Source organism: Salmo trutta, chromosome 16 (genome assembly GCF_901001165.1).
Source record: "Salmo trutta chromosome 16, fSalTru1.1, whole genome shotgun sequence".
In the NCBI taxonomy this organism is placed as follows: domain Eukaryota; kingdom Metazoa; phylum Chordata; class Actinopteri; order Salmoniformes; family Salmonidae; genus Salmo; species Salmo trutta.
This window is the reverse complement of record NC_042972.1, coordinates 208867-225000: the sequence shown is the minus strand read 5'-3', so window position 1 is coordinate 225000 and position 16134 is coordinate 208867. Positions and strand designations below refer to the sequence as shown.

At 44.5% G+C, this 16134-nt stretch overlaps 1 protein-coding gene across 1 annotated transcript in view; it reads right to left on the bottom strand.

Annotated features, from left to right (window-relative positions):
• Positions 1 to 16134, bottom strand: part of LOC115149906 (probable E3 ubiquitin-protein ligase makorin-2) — a 33703-nt gene that overhangs the window by 5260 nt on the left and 12309 nt on the right. Inside the window, exons 5-6 of the mRNA XM_029692703.1 lie at positions 15209 to 15423; positions 14540 to 14650 (exon numbers count right to left, since the gene is read on the bottom strand). Of these exons, the coding sequence (XP_029548563.1) occupies positions 14540 to 14650; positions 15209 to 15423 (326 nt within the window). The remainder of the gene's footprint in view (positions 1 to 14539; positions 14651 to 15208; positions 15424 to 16134) is intronic.

Genomic DNA, 16134 nt, shown 5'->3' with positions numbered 1-16134 from the left:
TAATGTCAGAACTGGACCCGCAGCTCGATTGTAACTATGTTTTTGAAGGTTTTGTTATGGTTTTAACAGGTGCTATGAATTGTGGGCCGGCTCTCATATGTGATAGTTGGCTTCTAAGAGAGTTGGACCAAGTGAGTTTGGTGTCAGTATATCTTATTGACTGATGGCAGTATAATATATTGACATTGTACATTTCCATTGTTTTTAATTAGGTATATACCATCACCAAATGGACAGGGTTAAATCAACACCACGAGCAATGGAGAGGAACCACTATCACTGCTAGGCCATCCCGAGTTCAACGGGCCAGTCAATTGGGCATTTCTGCAGTATATTAGAGTATGCGGGGCGGCAGGTAGCCTAGTGGTTAGAGCGTTGGACTAGTAACCGAAAGGTTGCAATATCGAATTTCTGAGCTGACAAGGTAAAAATCTGTCGTTCTGCCCCTGAACAAGGCAGTTAACCCACTGTTCCTAGGCTGTCATTGAAAATAAGAATTTGGTCTTAACTGACTTGCGTAGTAAGATAAAAAGTAAATTTGTGATGGTAAATGCCCATTGTAAGACATTGCAAATAGACAGCTGTGCACCTTGGAATCTGAACGTGTTACCAGAAGCAAATTTTGTAATGCCTTTAGGGGGGTGCAAGGGGTCCAAGGCCGGGTAGGGAGCACCCCCCACCCATCCAATAGGGGACGCCCCTGGTCATTTTGGACATTTTTTCAAAAAAAAACGACAGAGTCCCACTTCTCTCTCATTGCACCAACGAGTGATGGAGAGGAACAACTATCACTGCTCGACCATCCGGAGTTCAACTTGCCAGTCAATTGGGCATTTCTGCAGTATATTAGACCATGTCCAATTCGTGATGGTAAATGCCCATTGTAAGACATTGCAAATGGACAGGCTGAAATCAACATCAACGAGAAATTCTGACTTCCTATGATCAAACATGACAAATAGACCTTTTAGGTTGATTCAGGACTTAAAATAGTGATATATCATTTGGACATGGTTCACTGACTTTTGGGTTCGGAAGCCGACTCCTATGATGATATATTGCAAATGGATAAGCTCAATAAAATAAGACAAATGTGTGTTCATACGGTTGTCACATATTGACAACAAATTCAAACGGTCCAAAAAGCGCTCGCCATGTTCCGCTTGCCATATGGTTTTGATGAACTGCCGTCCATTTGAGTGGTATTTGTGATTGTGTATATGGTTCGCCCAATGCCAATAAGTTGCCATTCATTTTTGTCCATTTCATGGGGGTCTTCCCTTACCAGCAAAAATATTGTAATCATATACTTTTGAGAAACTAGATTACTTTTAAATTCAGAAAGGATGTTTGTGGGAAAAAAGGCGCAAATTCAAGTTTGTTCCACCTGAGCGAGTCTTGACCACAAGTCCGAGACCGCTAAGATGACACACCAAATGTAATTGATCAATCGCAGGAATAGGCTTGTGTAGGCTACAGTCCAAGCTATATGGTGTGACTGCTGTCGGCATCCAAACTTCAATAAACGCTTGGGGGGTAAGGATGACAGCAGTGGCATAGTCTACAGTGATACAGATATCATTGATGTGAATCACACTGCTGCGCTCTCATTTAGCTATTTGCACCTTACGGATTGTTGTGGATGGCTATTCACAAATCTAAACCTACCCAACCTGAGGAGGAGGAGGAGTAGTAGTAGTAGTAGTGTTATGTAGGTTACTTTCTAAATGTAATCTGTTAGTTACTAGTTACCTGGCCAAAATTGTAATCAGTAATGTAACTTTTGCATTACCCAAACTCAGTTATTACATTCAGTTACTTTTAGATTACTTTCCCCTTAGAGGCATTAGAAGAAGACTAAAATGTATGTTACTAATTGAACGACAAATCAATGTTAAAGTTTACATAGCTCGCCATATATGGAATGGCGCCGAAGGAGAGTAGGCTGACGTTTTACGATCCCGTAACCAGTTGTGCATGTTTTTTCGTACATAATGTTTCTGCCACCATGTCTTATGACCGAAGAGAGCTTCTAGATATCAGGACAGCGATTACTCACCCCGTACTGGAGGAATACTTTTTCTTCAACGAGTCGTACAAAGCTTTTTCAGCAGAATAGAACAGCGGCCTCTGGTAAGACAAGGGGTGACAGTCTATATATAACAGCTGGTGCACGAAATCTAAGTCTCGAGGTTTTGCTCGCCTGAGTATCTCATGATAAGCTGTAGAGCACACTATTTACCAAGAGAGTTTAGCTGTCTATATACCACCACAAACCGATGCTGGCACTAAGACCGCACTCAATGAGCTGTATACGGCCATAAGCAAACAGGAAGACGCTCATCCAGAGGCGGCGCTCCTAGTGGCCAGGGACTTTAATGCAGGGAAACTCAAATCCGTTTGACCTAATGTCTACCAGCATGTTAAATGTGCAACCAAAGGGAAAAAAACTCTAGACCACCTTAACTCCACACAGAGACGTGTACAAAGCTCTCCCTTACCCTCCATTTGGCCAATCTGACCATAATTCTTTCCTCCTGATTCCTGCTAAAAAGCACCAGTGACTCTGTCAATAACAAAGTGGTCCGATGAAGCAGATGCTAAACTACAGGACTGTTTTGCTAGCACAGACTGGAATATGTTCCGGGATTCTTCCGATGGCATTGAGGAGTACACCACATCAGTCACTGGCTTCATCAATAAGTGCATTGATGACGTCGTCTCCACAGTGACCGTACGTACATACCCCAACCAGAAGCCATGGATTACAGGCAACATCCGCACTGAGCTAAACGGTAGAGCTGCCGCTTTCAAAGAGCGGGACTCTAACCCAGAAGCTTATAAGAAATCTCGCTATGCCCTTTGATGAACCATCAAACAGGCAAAGCATCAATACAGGAGTAAGATTGAATCATACACAACCGGCGCCGATGCAGCAGGGCTTGCAAACTACTACAAGGGAAGAACAGCCACAAGCTGCCCAGTGACACGAGCCAACCAGACAAGCTAAATTACTTATATGCTCACTTCGAGGCAAGTAACACTGAAGCATGCATGAGAGCATCAGCTGTTCTGGACGACTGTGTGATCATGCTCTCCATAGCCGATGTGAGTAAGACTTCTACGGGATCGGTGTCCCCCCCCACGGGACGGGTGCGCTAGCGTGACATAAGTAACAGGAACATTTCCCAGGACATGGGCAGAAAGCTTAGATTCTTGTTAATCTAACTGCATTGTCCAATTTACAGTAGCTATTACAGTGAAAAAATACCATGCAATTGTTTAACAAGAGTGCACAACAACAAAACATTTATCACGGCAACTGGTTTGATACATTCATCTCTGAAGGTAAATAATGTACTTTAATTCAGTAATCTTGCTCTGATTTGTCATCCTGAGGGTACCAGAGATAAAATACATTTTTATATTCAAATGTAGAAACTGGCTTCTACAGTTTGAACCCCTGCCACGCTGATCCTCAACACGGGGGCCCCTCGGGTGTGTGCTCAGTCCCCTCCTGTACTTCCAGTTCACTCATGACTGCATGGCCAGGCACGACTCCAACATCATCAAGTTTGCCGATGACACAACAGTGGTAGGCCTGATCACCAACAACGATGAGACAGCCTATAGGGAGGAGGTATGAGACCTGGCCGTGTGGTGCCAGGACAACAACCTCTCCCTCAACATGATCAAGACAAAGCAGATGATTGTGGACTACAGGAAAAGGAGGACCGAGATCGCCCCCATTCTCATCAACGGGGCTGTAGTGGAGCAGGTTGAGAGCTTCAAGTTCCTTGGTGTCCACATCACTAAACTATCCTGGTCCAAGCACACCAAGACAGTCGTGAAGAGGGCACGACAAAGCCTATTCCCCCTCAGGAGACTGAAAAGATTTGGCATGGGTCCTCAAAGGTTCTACAGTTGCACCATCGAGAGCATCCTGACGGGTTGCATCATTGCCTGGTATGGCAACTGCTCGCAAGGCACTACAGAGAGTAATGTGTAGTACATCACTGGGGCCAAGCTTCCTGCCATCCAGGACCTCTATACCAGGCAGAGTCAGAGGAAGGCCCTAAAAATTGTCAGACTCCAGCCACCCTAGTCATAGACTGTTCTCTCTGCTACCGCACGGCAAGCGGTACCGGAGCGCCAAGTCGAGGTCCAAAAGGCTTCTTAACATCTTCTACCCCCAAGCCATAAGACTCCTAATCAAAGGGCTACCCAGACCCCTCTTTTACGCTGCTGCTACTCTGTTTATTATCTATGCATAGTCACTTTAACTATACCTACATGTACATATTACCTTACCCCGCACATTGACTCTGTACCGGTACCCCCTGCATATAGCCTCGCTATTGTTATTCTGCTGCTGCTGTTTCATTGTTTAAAGCATTGTTGGTTAAGGGCTTGTAAGTAAAGTCTGCGCATGTGACATAAAATTGAACATCCTAATCAAATTTTACTTTTTATTCAGGCTCCTTCAAACCCATCGCTTTCTAATACATATAATTACATTAATATATCATTTATAATTCCAAAAATTGATGTAGCAACTACAGATTGACTTAAAGGGGCAATCAAAAGTATGCGAGTTTGAGCATGTCCCTCCAATAGGCCTATGGATTTTATTTTTTAATCAGCATGAATTAGATTGAGCAATAAAACTCCCACTTGTATTCCATAGGCTGGGATCTACACTATGCAGCTGTTGTAAGAGTGCATGTCCACTGGTTTCAAAAACAATGATTGAGAGGCAGCTTAAACTTCTTGAATTCAACCATTTGTGACGACCCTCCCACTCTGTCTTCCGAATTCTCTCTTTGCTCTTGTTTTCCTTAATAGGATGTCGGTGGGTGGAGCCGGGAGGGTCGTCAGTGAAATGGGACACACCTGGGCTGGGTGTGTCCCAGGATAAATGCACCTCTTCCCCATTCATTGAAGAGACTCTCTCCATGCAGACACACCTGGGCTGGGTGTGTCCCAGGATAAATGCACCTCTTCCCCATTCATTGAAGAGACTCTCTCCATGCAGACACAGACAGATTTTGGTGGCTATTTGGTTTGTTTGCGTTGGCACCTTCAACACCCCTCATTATCACATGTATACACGCGACCACTCACACTACTGACTAAACACACACCATTGTTCCAAAAAAAAAAACATCCACCTCTGGCCTGCTGGCCCCCCTACCTCTGAGGAAGCACGGTTCCCGCTCAGCCCAGTCCAAACTGTTCGCTGCTCTGGCACCCCAATGGTGGAACAAGCTCCCTCACGACGCCAGGACAGCGGAGTCAATCACCACCTTCCGGAGACACCTGAAACCCCACCTCTTTAAGGAATACCTGGGATAGGATAAAGTAATCCTTCTAACCCCCCCCCCTTAAAAGATTTAGATGCACTATTGTAAAGTGGTTGTTCCACTGGATATCATAAGGTGAATGCACCAATTTGTAAGTCGCTCTGGATAAGAGCGTCTGCTAAATGACTTAAATGTAAATGTAATTGTTAATTGTATTTAGTTATTTTTTATCTCCACGTTGTCTCCCTTTTGTTACGGGCGTCGAGCCGGTTCGTGACAAGTGGGTGGCTCATCTGGGATCATAAGGTTGGTTCCTACACATTTTGGCGTATAGCATTATGAAGGATTAATACTAGTGTCGTTGGGCTTACTAGTATGTGTGTTGTGTTTGGGAGAAAACGTGGAGTTAATGTTGAACTGTAGGTGCTTTGTTTGCATCTTTTGTTACAGCTTGTTAGAGTTGTAATGTTTGGTGCCTGGTACTGGTTTCGTTTGTTTGGTAAACTTGCCACTGCGGTGGATAATTTGTTGTGTGCTGGATTGGAGAAAGTACATTGGTTAGTGTCCAGGCCCCTGCCCAGGCTGGAGACTCTTGCTCTACATGCTGTTGGTTCATCGGTCCGAGGAGGTGAGTACAAATCGGCTGTGTACCTCAGTGGGAGATTTGGGTTGGGTAGTGACACTAGCTACCCGGAGCTATAGTTTTTTCCCCTCTGTTAGGCTTAGCGATGTTTCATTTTGGAATACAGGCATGGTTATTTTTGTTTATTTTTGTCTGGACTGAGCAGTTGTCTCGGGGGCACATCCGTGGCTTGGGGAACCTGCCAGCGTGCTGGGGGGTTTATTTCCTTGCCAGCGGGCTACAGTGCGTAATTACCCACCGCAAATCCACATGAAGACTAGGATTGAGTTACTGTAGGTTTTGGGGAAGCTCAATAGGTATCTCATCTCTCTTCTGTGGTGCCCAGTGTGATTGTCATTTCTCTGGTTGTGGTCTGGTGTGCTCAGCAGAGGGGAAGAGCGATATTTTTTTTCTTGTGACTATGGCGTCTTACGTAGACGAGTTCATTCGCTTTCCATCAGAGGAACTGTTTGAATTATGTATTAAAGAACAGCTGTTGAACGCTACAAGGTTGAAATTGGTGATAAACGTCAAAAAAATCTATTAAGTTGATATTGAAGGTCAATCTGATGGAGAGTGGTGTTCTTGAAGTTACCACTGGGGCAGGCTCTCCTGAGGACTCGCCGCCGCCTCCCCGTAATGTTACAATGACCGCTCCATCGGTTAGTCCTAGTGGTCTTCTTTTTGAACAGCAGAAAGAACTGCTTCTGTTACAGCTAGCGCATGATCGTGTAAAGTATGAAAAATAATTGGCATTTAAACAGGATTTGGAGCATGCTGATCAGTTAAAATATGAAAAGGAATTGGAATTTAAACAGGATTTGGAGCGTGCTGATTGGTTAAAATATGAAAAATAATTGGCATTTAAACAGGATATGGAGCGTGCTAAAATCAAGCTGCAACAAGAGCGGCTAGAGCTGGTTAGGGAAGGAAAGCTCTCAGGGGAGAGTTTGCTCTGGGAAGGTGACCCAGATTTACCTAGGGGTCGCTCCTCTTTTGGTCGTGCCCCGGACACATTTGATATTGTTGGGAACTTACGGTTGTTGCCTCAGTTTAATGAGAAGGACCCTGAGACATTCTTTTTGTTGTTTGAGCGTGTTGCTGACGCTAGGAGTTGGCCTGATTCTGACCACACTTTAATGTTGCAGTGTGTGCTGACTGGTAAAGTGCAGGAAGCATATTCAGCTCTTAGTGTAGCCGACAGTGTCAGTTATGATAAGGTTAAAACGGCTGTGTTACAGATTTACGAATTGGTTCCTGAGGCTTACCGCCAAAGATGTAGAACTTTAAAAAGGGATGATAAACAGACTCATGTTGAGTTTGTGCGAGAATTATCTTCACAGTTTAACCGCTGGTGTTCCGCCTCTGCAGTTGACTTTCCAAGGGCTGTGTGATCTGATTATGTTAGAGCAATTTAAGGACACAATCCCTGATAGTATAGCCATGTACATTAACGAAAAGTAAAGACTGTCGCTGAAGCTGCGGTTTTGGTGGACGAGTATGTTTTGACTCACAAAAGTGTCTTTGCAGAGCCCCGTATTCGGAGTGAGTGGGGGCTTTCGGAGAGATTTGGACCTCGCTCACCGAGATACTCTGGTTCACGGGCAGAGTTTCATTCATCGAGGGTTGAGCCTGACTCCCGTGGTAAAGATGACTTTGGTCAAGAGTGTCAAGGTTCAGGTCATTGGAAAAACGAATGTCTGGTTCTCAGGGCTAGGGGTAAATTCAGTACTTGTGCTTACGTTAAATCTAAGCCTACGGCGTTAGCTGTGCCTGTTCCACATCAGTTCACTCCTGACACATTGTCTCAGGCCCAGGGGCATGTGAAAGTCCATATTGACCCAGACTATGTACCTTTCATTACGGAGGGTTTTGTCTGTTAGGAAGTAATGGTTGGTCTGATTTGTAGCTTTCCATGTTTGTTTTCTAATACACCTACACGTACAACCTTAATAGAACATGATATTGACATTGGAGATGCTGATCCCATTCGTCAGCGGTTCTATAGAGTTTCTTCAGAGAAACAGAGTTGCCTGGATGCTGAGATCAGGTACATGCTGAAGAGTAAGATAGCAGAGCCTTCTTTCTCCAGTTGGGCTTCTCCCTGTATCTTGGTAAGTAAACCGGATGGGACAAACAGATTTTGTATGGACTACCATAAGGTAAACAGTGTCACTAAGCCAGATTAATTTCCTCTTCCTCGGATGGAGGACTGCGTTGATCAAGTCGGCGCAGCTAAGTTTGTGAGCAAATTTGACCTGTTAAAGGGCTATTGGCAGGTGCCACTGAGTAGGGCATGTGAAATCTCTGCCTTTTATTACACCCTCTGGTCTGTATTCGGTTATGAGTTTCGGACTGCGTAATGCACCTGCCACTTTTCAGCGACTTATGACCAGGGTTGTCTCCGGTCTGGCCGGGTGCGCTGTTTATCTGGGCGATGTAGTGATATATGCAGATACTTGGGAGGAACATCTGTCCCATATTCAAGCCTTGTTCGACCGCCTAGCTGCGGGTCGCCTCACGATAAATCTGGCTAAATGTGAGTTTGCTCAGGCGACCGTTACATACCTTGGAAAGGTGGTTGGGCAGGGTGAAGTGCGCCCTGTTCGGGCTAAAGTGGTAGCTATTGATGCTTTTCCACCGCCAACTACTAAAAAGGAACTGATGCGTTTCTTAGGAATGATTGGTTATTACCGTAGTGTCTGTAGGAACTTCTCTACTGTGGTCGCTCCCTTGACAGATTTGCTGAAAGCTATGGCTGTTTACGGCTGGTATTATGGGTGTGTGTGTGTGTGACGACCCTCCCACTCTGTCTGCCGAATTCTTTCTCTTTGCTCTTGTTTTCCTTAATAGGATGTCGGTGGGTGGAGCCGGGAGGGTCGTCAGTGAAATGGGACACACCTGGGCTGGGTGTGTCCCAGGATAAATGCACCTCTTCCCCATTCATTGAAGAGACTCTCTCCATGCAGACAGACAGATTTTGGTGGCTATTTGGTTTGTTTGCGTTGGCACCTTTCAACACCCCTCATTATCACATGTATACACGCGACTACTGACTAAACACAAACCATTGTTAACTGTATTTACTTCAGTTAATAAATATATTTTGTTATTCGTTATCTCCCTTTTTGTTGCGGGCTTCGAGCTGGTTCGTGACACATTATTGGGTTGAAATACACATTTAGATTTGAACCCACAATCCGTAAGACACAAATAGCTAAATGACAGAGCAGCAGTGTGATTCACATAACGCATCAGACTACACCACTGCTGTCATCCTTACCGGCAACCGTTTATTCAAGTTAGATAATCTTTGGAAGCTACTGCTTGAACTGTAGCCCATAAAAGCCAATTCCTGTTCTTTTCCCGCAATTATTCAAACACATTTGGTGTATCGTCAGACTCGGGTCAGGTGGAACAAATTTGACATGTCAGAGAAAAGTGTCAAACATCCTTTGTGAATTTAAAAAGTATCTAAATCTGACTACAATATTTTTGCTGGTAACGTCACAGATTAGATTTTTTTTTGTAATCACTTAAATGTCATCCATTACTCCAACCCTGAGTAGTAGCTTGGTAGGAGCCAACAGTAGATTACAGTAGCAGCTTAGAGTAGTATCCTGTATTGGTTGCCTGTAGCAACCTAGAGCAGCCAAGTAGTAGCCTGTAGTTCTGAGGTTAGCTGGTATTCTGTTCTTAGGTAAACTGGTATTGTTTGTAAAAAAATGTTAATCCTTTTTCTCCCCAATTTCCTGGTATCCAATTGGTAGTTAGTCTTGTCTCATTGCTGCAACGGACTCGAGGCGACAGTCGAGAACCATGCGTCCTCCGAAACACGACCCAACCAAGCTGCGCTGCTTCTTGACACGATGCCCGTTTAACCCGGAAGCCAGCCGCACCAATGGGTCAGAGGAAACACCGTACACCTGGCGAACCGTGTCAGCGTGCACTGCGCCCGTCCCGCCAAAGGAGTCGCTAGAGCGCGATGGGACAAGGACATCCCTGCCAGCCAAACCCTCACGACACCGGGCCAATTGTGCGCCGCCCCAAGGGTCTCCCAGTCACAGCGGAGCCTGGACCTCTTATGTTGTTCTGACGTTAGCTGGTATTATGTTCTGAGACACACAAAGTTCAGCAGCCCTCAGTGTGCTGTATAGTTCGTATACAGTGCATTCGGAAAGTATTCAGACCCCTTCCACATTTATGTTACAGCCTTTTTTTAAATCCCCTCAATCTACACACAATACCCCATAATGACAAAGCAAAAATGTGTTTTTGGGAAAAACTAATATATTTACCTAAGTATTCAGACACTCTACTCAGTACTTTGCTGAAGCATCTTTAGTAACCTTGAGTCTTCTTGGGTATAATGCTACAAACTTGGCACACCTGTATTTGGGGAGTTTCTCCCATTCTTCTCTGCAGATCCTCTCAAACTTGTCAGGTTGGATGAGGAGCGTCGCTGCACAGCTATTTTCAGGTCTCTCCAGAGACGTTTGATCAGGCTGGGCCACTCAAGAGACTTGTCCCGAAGCCACCCCTGCCTTGTCTTGGCTGTGTACTTATGGTAGTTGTCCGATTGGAAGGTGAACCTTCACCCCAGTCAGTTTGGCTGGGCGGCCAGCTCTAGGAAGAGTCTTGGTGGTTCCAAAATTCTTCCATTTAAGAATGACGGAAGCCACTGTGTTCTTGGGGACCTTCATTGCTGCAGAAATGTTTTGGTACCCTTCCCCAGATCTGTGCCTCGACACAATCCTCTCTCGGAGCTCAATTCCTTCGACCTCACTGCTTGGTTTTTGCTCTGACATGCACTGTCAACTGTGGGACCTTATATAGACAGGTGTGTGCCCAATCAATTTAATTTACCACAGGTGGTCTCCAAACAAGTTGTTGGATGATCAATGGAAACCAATTGCACCTGAGCTTTTTTATTGATAAAAAAAAAGTGCAGAAATGTCTAAAAACCAGTTTTCACTTTGTCATTATGAGGGGTGTGTATAGATTTACGAGGGAAATAAAATGTGGGAAAAAGGAAGGGGTCTGAATACACTGTATGCAGTGTATGGTAAGTACATGTAGTAGAGTAAGTATACAGTGTGTATTGTATCAAATCAAACCTTATTTTTCACATGCACCGACTACAACAAGTGTAGACCTTACCGTGAAAAGCTTAGTTACAAGACCTTAACCAACAGTGTTGTTCAAGATGAGTTAAGGAAATACTTACCAAAAATATTTACTTCGTACATGTAGGTAGGGGTGACTATGCATAGATAATAAAAAGCACGCAGCAGCAGTGTACAAAACAAATGGAGGGGGGAGGGTGTAAATAGTCCGGTGGCCATTTGACTAATTGTTCAGCAGTCTTATGGCTTGGGGATAGAAGCTGTTAACTAACCTCCTGCTGCTGGTGAGTCTCTGATCCACCTCTACGCAGACGACACTATTCTGTACAGTATACTTCTGGCCCTTCTTTGGACACTGTGCTAACTAACCTCCAGACAAGCTTCAATGCCATACAACTCTCCTTCCGTGGCCTCCAACTGTTCTTAAATACAAGTAAAACTAAATGCATGCTCTTCAACCGATCACTGCCCGCACCTGCCCGCCCGTCCAGCATCACTACTCTGGAAGGTTCTGATTTAGAATATGTGGACAACTACAAATACCTGGGTGTCTGACTAGACTGTAAATTCTCCTTCCAGACTCACATTAAGCATCTCCAATCCAAAATTAAATCTAGAATCGGCTTCCTATTTCGCAACAAAGAATCCTTCACTCATGCTGCCAAACATACCCTCGTAAAACTGACAGACTTCAGCGATGTCATTTACAAAATAGCCTCCAATACCCTACTCAACAAACTGGATGCAGTCTATCACAGTGCCATCCGTTTGTCACCAAAGCCCCATATACTACCCACCACTGCGACCTGTATGCTCTTGTTGGTTGGCCCTCGCTTCATACTCATCGCCAAACCCACTGGCTCCAGGTCATCTATAAGTCTATGCTAGGTAAAGCCCCGCCTTATCTCAGCTCACTGGTCACCATAGCAACACCCACCCGTAGCACGCGCTCCAGCAGGTATATCACACTGGTCACCCCCAAAGCCAATTCCTCCTTTGGCCGCCTTTCATTCCAGTTCTCTGCTGCCAATGACTGGAACGAACTGCAAAAATCACTGAAGCTGGAGACTCATATCTCCCTCACTAGCTTTAAGCACCTCACAGATCACTGCACCTGTGCATAGCCCATCCAACAACCTCATCCCCATACTGTATGTATTTATTTATCTTGCTCCTTTGCACCCCAGTATCTCTACTTGCACTAATCTTCTGCACATCTACCATTCCAGTGTCTAATTGCTATATTGTAATTACTTCGCCACAATGGCCTATTTATTCCCTCATTTGCACTCACTGTATAGACTTAGTTTTCTTTTTTTCTACTGTATTTATATAGCCCTTCATACATCAGCTGATATCAAAGTGCTGTACAGAAACCCAGCCTAGAACTCCAAACAGCAACCAATGCAGGTGTAGAAGCATTCCATGTGTAACTCTGTGTTGTATGTGTCGAACTGCTTTGCTTTATCTTGGCCAGGTCGCAGTTGTAAATGAGAACTTGTTCTCAACTAGCCTACCTGGTTAAATAAAGGACTTGTTCTCAACTAGCCTACCTGGTTAAATAAAGGACTTGTTCTCAACTAGCCTACCTGGTTAAATAAATGATCGCACATGTTCCATACGCACAAAACGTTATTCTCTAAAATGTGCACATATTTGTTTAAATCCCTGTTAGTGAGCATTTCTCCTTTGCCAAGATAATCCATCTACCTGACAGGTGTGGCATATCAAGAAGTTGATTAAAGAGCATGATCATTACACAGGTGCACCTTGTGCTGGGGACAACAAAAGGCCACTAAATGCCACAGATGTTTTGAGGTAGCGTGCAATTGGCATGCTGACTGCAGGAATGTCCAACAGAGCATTGAATGTTAATTTCTCTACCATAAGCTACCTCCAACGTTGTTTTAGAGAATTTGTCAGTACGTCCAACCGGCCTCACCACGGCAGCCCAGGACCTCCACATCCGGCTTCTTCACATGCGGGATGGTCTGAAAGGAGCCACCCAGACAGCTGATGAAACTGTGCGTTTGCAAAACTGAATTTCTGCACAAACTGTCGGAACCTCATTTGCGTGCTCGTCGACCTGACTGCAGTAAGGCGTAGTAACCAGTTTGTGGGCAAATGCTCACCTTTGATGGCCACCGGCACGCTGGAGAAGTGTGTTCTTTACAAATGAATCCCGGTTTTACTGTACCGGGCAGATGGCGAGCGGTTTACTGAGGTGAACAGAGCGCCCCATGATGGTGGGGTTAAGGTATGGGCAGGCATACGCTATGGACAACGAACAAAATTGCATTTTATCAATGGCAATTTGAATGCACAGAGATACCGTGAGGAGATTCTGAGGCCGAATGTCGTTATGTATCCGCCGTCATCAGCTCATGTTTCAGCATGATAATGTACAACCCCATGTAGCAAGGATCTGGACACAATTCCTGGAAGCTGAACATTCTTCCACGGCCTGCATACTCAGACATGTCACCTATTGAGGATGTTCTGGATCGACGTGTACGACAGCGTATTCCAGTTTCCACCAATAGCCAGAAACTTTGCACAGTTGTTTGAAGAGGAGTGGGACAACATTCCACAATCAACAGCCTGATCAACTCTGAGAAGATGTGGCGCTGCATGAGGCAAATGGTGGTCACACCAGATACTGACTGGTTTTCTGATACATGCACCTACTTTGTTGTTGTAAGGTATCTGACCAACAGATTCATATCTGTATTCCCAGTCATGTGAAATTCATAGATTACAGCCTAATGAATTAATTACAATTGACTGATTTCCTTATATGAACTGTAACTCAGTAAAATCTTTGAAATTGTTGCATGATGTGCTTTTGTTCAGTATGTGTATATACATACATACACACACAGTACCAGTCAAAAGTTAAAACACCTACTCATTCAAAAGGTTTCTTTATATTTTCTACATTGTAGAATAATAGTGACAACATCAAAACACATATGGGTCATGTAATAACCAAAAAAGTGTTAAACAAATATTTGAGATTCTTCAAAGTAGCCACCCTTTGCCTTGATGACAGCTTTGCATTCTCTCCGCCAGTTTCTTGAAATGTTCCATATTGACGGACTGATGTTTCTCTTTGCTTATTTGAGCTGTTCTTGCCATTATGTAGACTTGGTCTTTTACCAAATCAATAAATCTCTTCTGTATACCACCCCTACCTTGTCACAACACAAATGATTGGCTCAAACGCATTAAGGCACACCTGTTAATTGAAATGCATTCCAGGTGACTACCTCATGAAGCTGGTTGAGAGAATGCCGTCGTCAAAGCATGAATACTTTGAAGAATCTCAAAATAGAAAATATATTTTGATGTGTTTAACACTTTTTTAGGTTACTACATGATTCCATGTGTTATGTCATCACTATTTTACAATATAGAAATAGTAAAAATAAAACCCTGGAATGAGTAGGTGTGTCCAAACGTTTAACTGGTTCTGTGTATATAGATACCTGACTCCAGACTTGAAGTCCTCTATCAGTCTGTTCTTCTCATCCTGGTCCTCCACCCAGTACACACTGGGGATGACAAACTCAGACACCACTCTGCACTCTGGACACGACCTGGAGAGAGAGAGAGGCACACGGTTAGCCACATCCCTGTATATTATGGCCAGTCATTCTGCTTCACATCACAGTGGCATCCTGTTGCTCAACTAGCTGCAACCGCCTCAAGTTGTCAGTATCACCTGATCGTCTGAGTTTCTAAACACAGTAATAACAGTGGAGGCTACACATGTGCTTATAGTAGCACCCTGATAGCCATGGTAACAGATGAAACAAGATCAGGGAACATATTCATAAACATCTCAAGAGTTTAGTGCTGATCTAAGAGCATAACATGGACTTGATCCTAAATCAGAACTATTCAGTACCGCATATGAATTTGGGTCTAGATCCAGAAACGTAGAAGATGTACTTACTTGATGATCTTGTTTTCAAATTGCTTGGCACAGTATAGTAACTTATTGATGATTGTGTTTTCATACTGCTTGGTGTATATAGTATATCAGTTATGAACTCCCTTGATGGAGCTTGTTGTGTATAGTACAGTAGTTATCAACTGACTTGATCTTGTTTTCAAACTGCTTGTTGTGTATAGTATTGTAGATATCAACTCACTTGATGATCTTGTTCTCAAACTGCTTGGCGCAGCGCCACTGGCGGATGCAGGAGAGGCAGTATGTGTGGCAGCAGGAAGAGAGGATCCCGAAGCGTCTCTCTGAGGCAGCAGCTTTCTCATAAACCACCTCCATACAGATAGAACACACCTTGTCCTGGCTGTGCTGCGCTGCAAACGCCTTCTCCATGTCCGCCTCAAACACCAACATACACATCTGAGGGACAGCCATCACATGGAATGAATCCAGACTTGATCCATGTCCATGCTATTTCATTTATAAATCACCATCATACACGTTGATCACTTGATATCCAAAACGACCTATTCTTGTTGTTTGTATGACACAGCTTCACTCCTACCAGTGGAGTTAGGGTTAAAGTATGGGTCCTACCTTCTCCTGAGCTCTCCTCTGATCGGGGTTAGGGTTAAATTATGGGTCCTACCTTCTCCTGAGCCCTCCTCTGATCGTGGTCATGTGGGGGTTAGGGTTAAAGTATGGGTCCTACCTTCTCCTGAGCTCTCCTCTGATCGGGGTCATGTGGGGGTTAGGGTTAAAGTATGGGTCCTACCTTCTCCTGAGCTCTCCTCTGATCGGGGTCATGTGGGGGTCAGGGTTGAAGTATGGGTCCTACCTTCTGAGCTCTCCTCTGATCGGGGTCATGTGGGGGTTAGGGTTAAAATATGGGTCCTACCTTCTGAGCTCTCCTCTGATCGGGGTCATGTGGGGGTTAGGGTTAAAGTATGGGTCCTACCTTCTCCTGAGCTCTCCTCTGATCGGGGTCATGTGGGGGTTAGGGTTAAAGTATGGGTCCTACCTTCTGAGCTCTCCTCTGATCGGAGTTAGGGTTAAATTATGGGTCCTACCTTCTGAGCTCTCCTCTGATCAGGGTCATGTGGGGGTTAGGGTTAAAATATGGGTCCTACC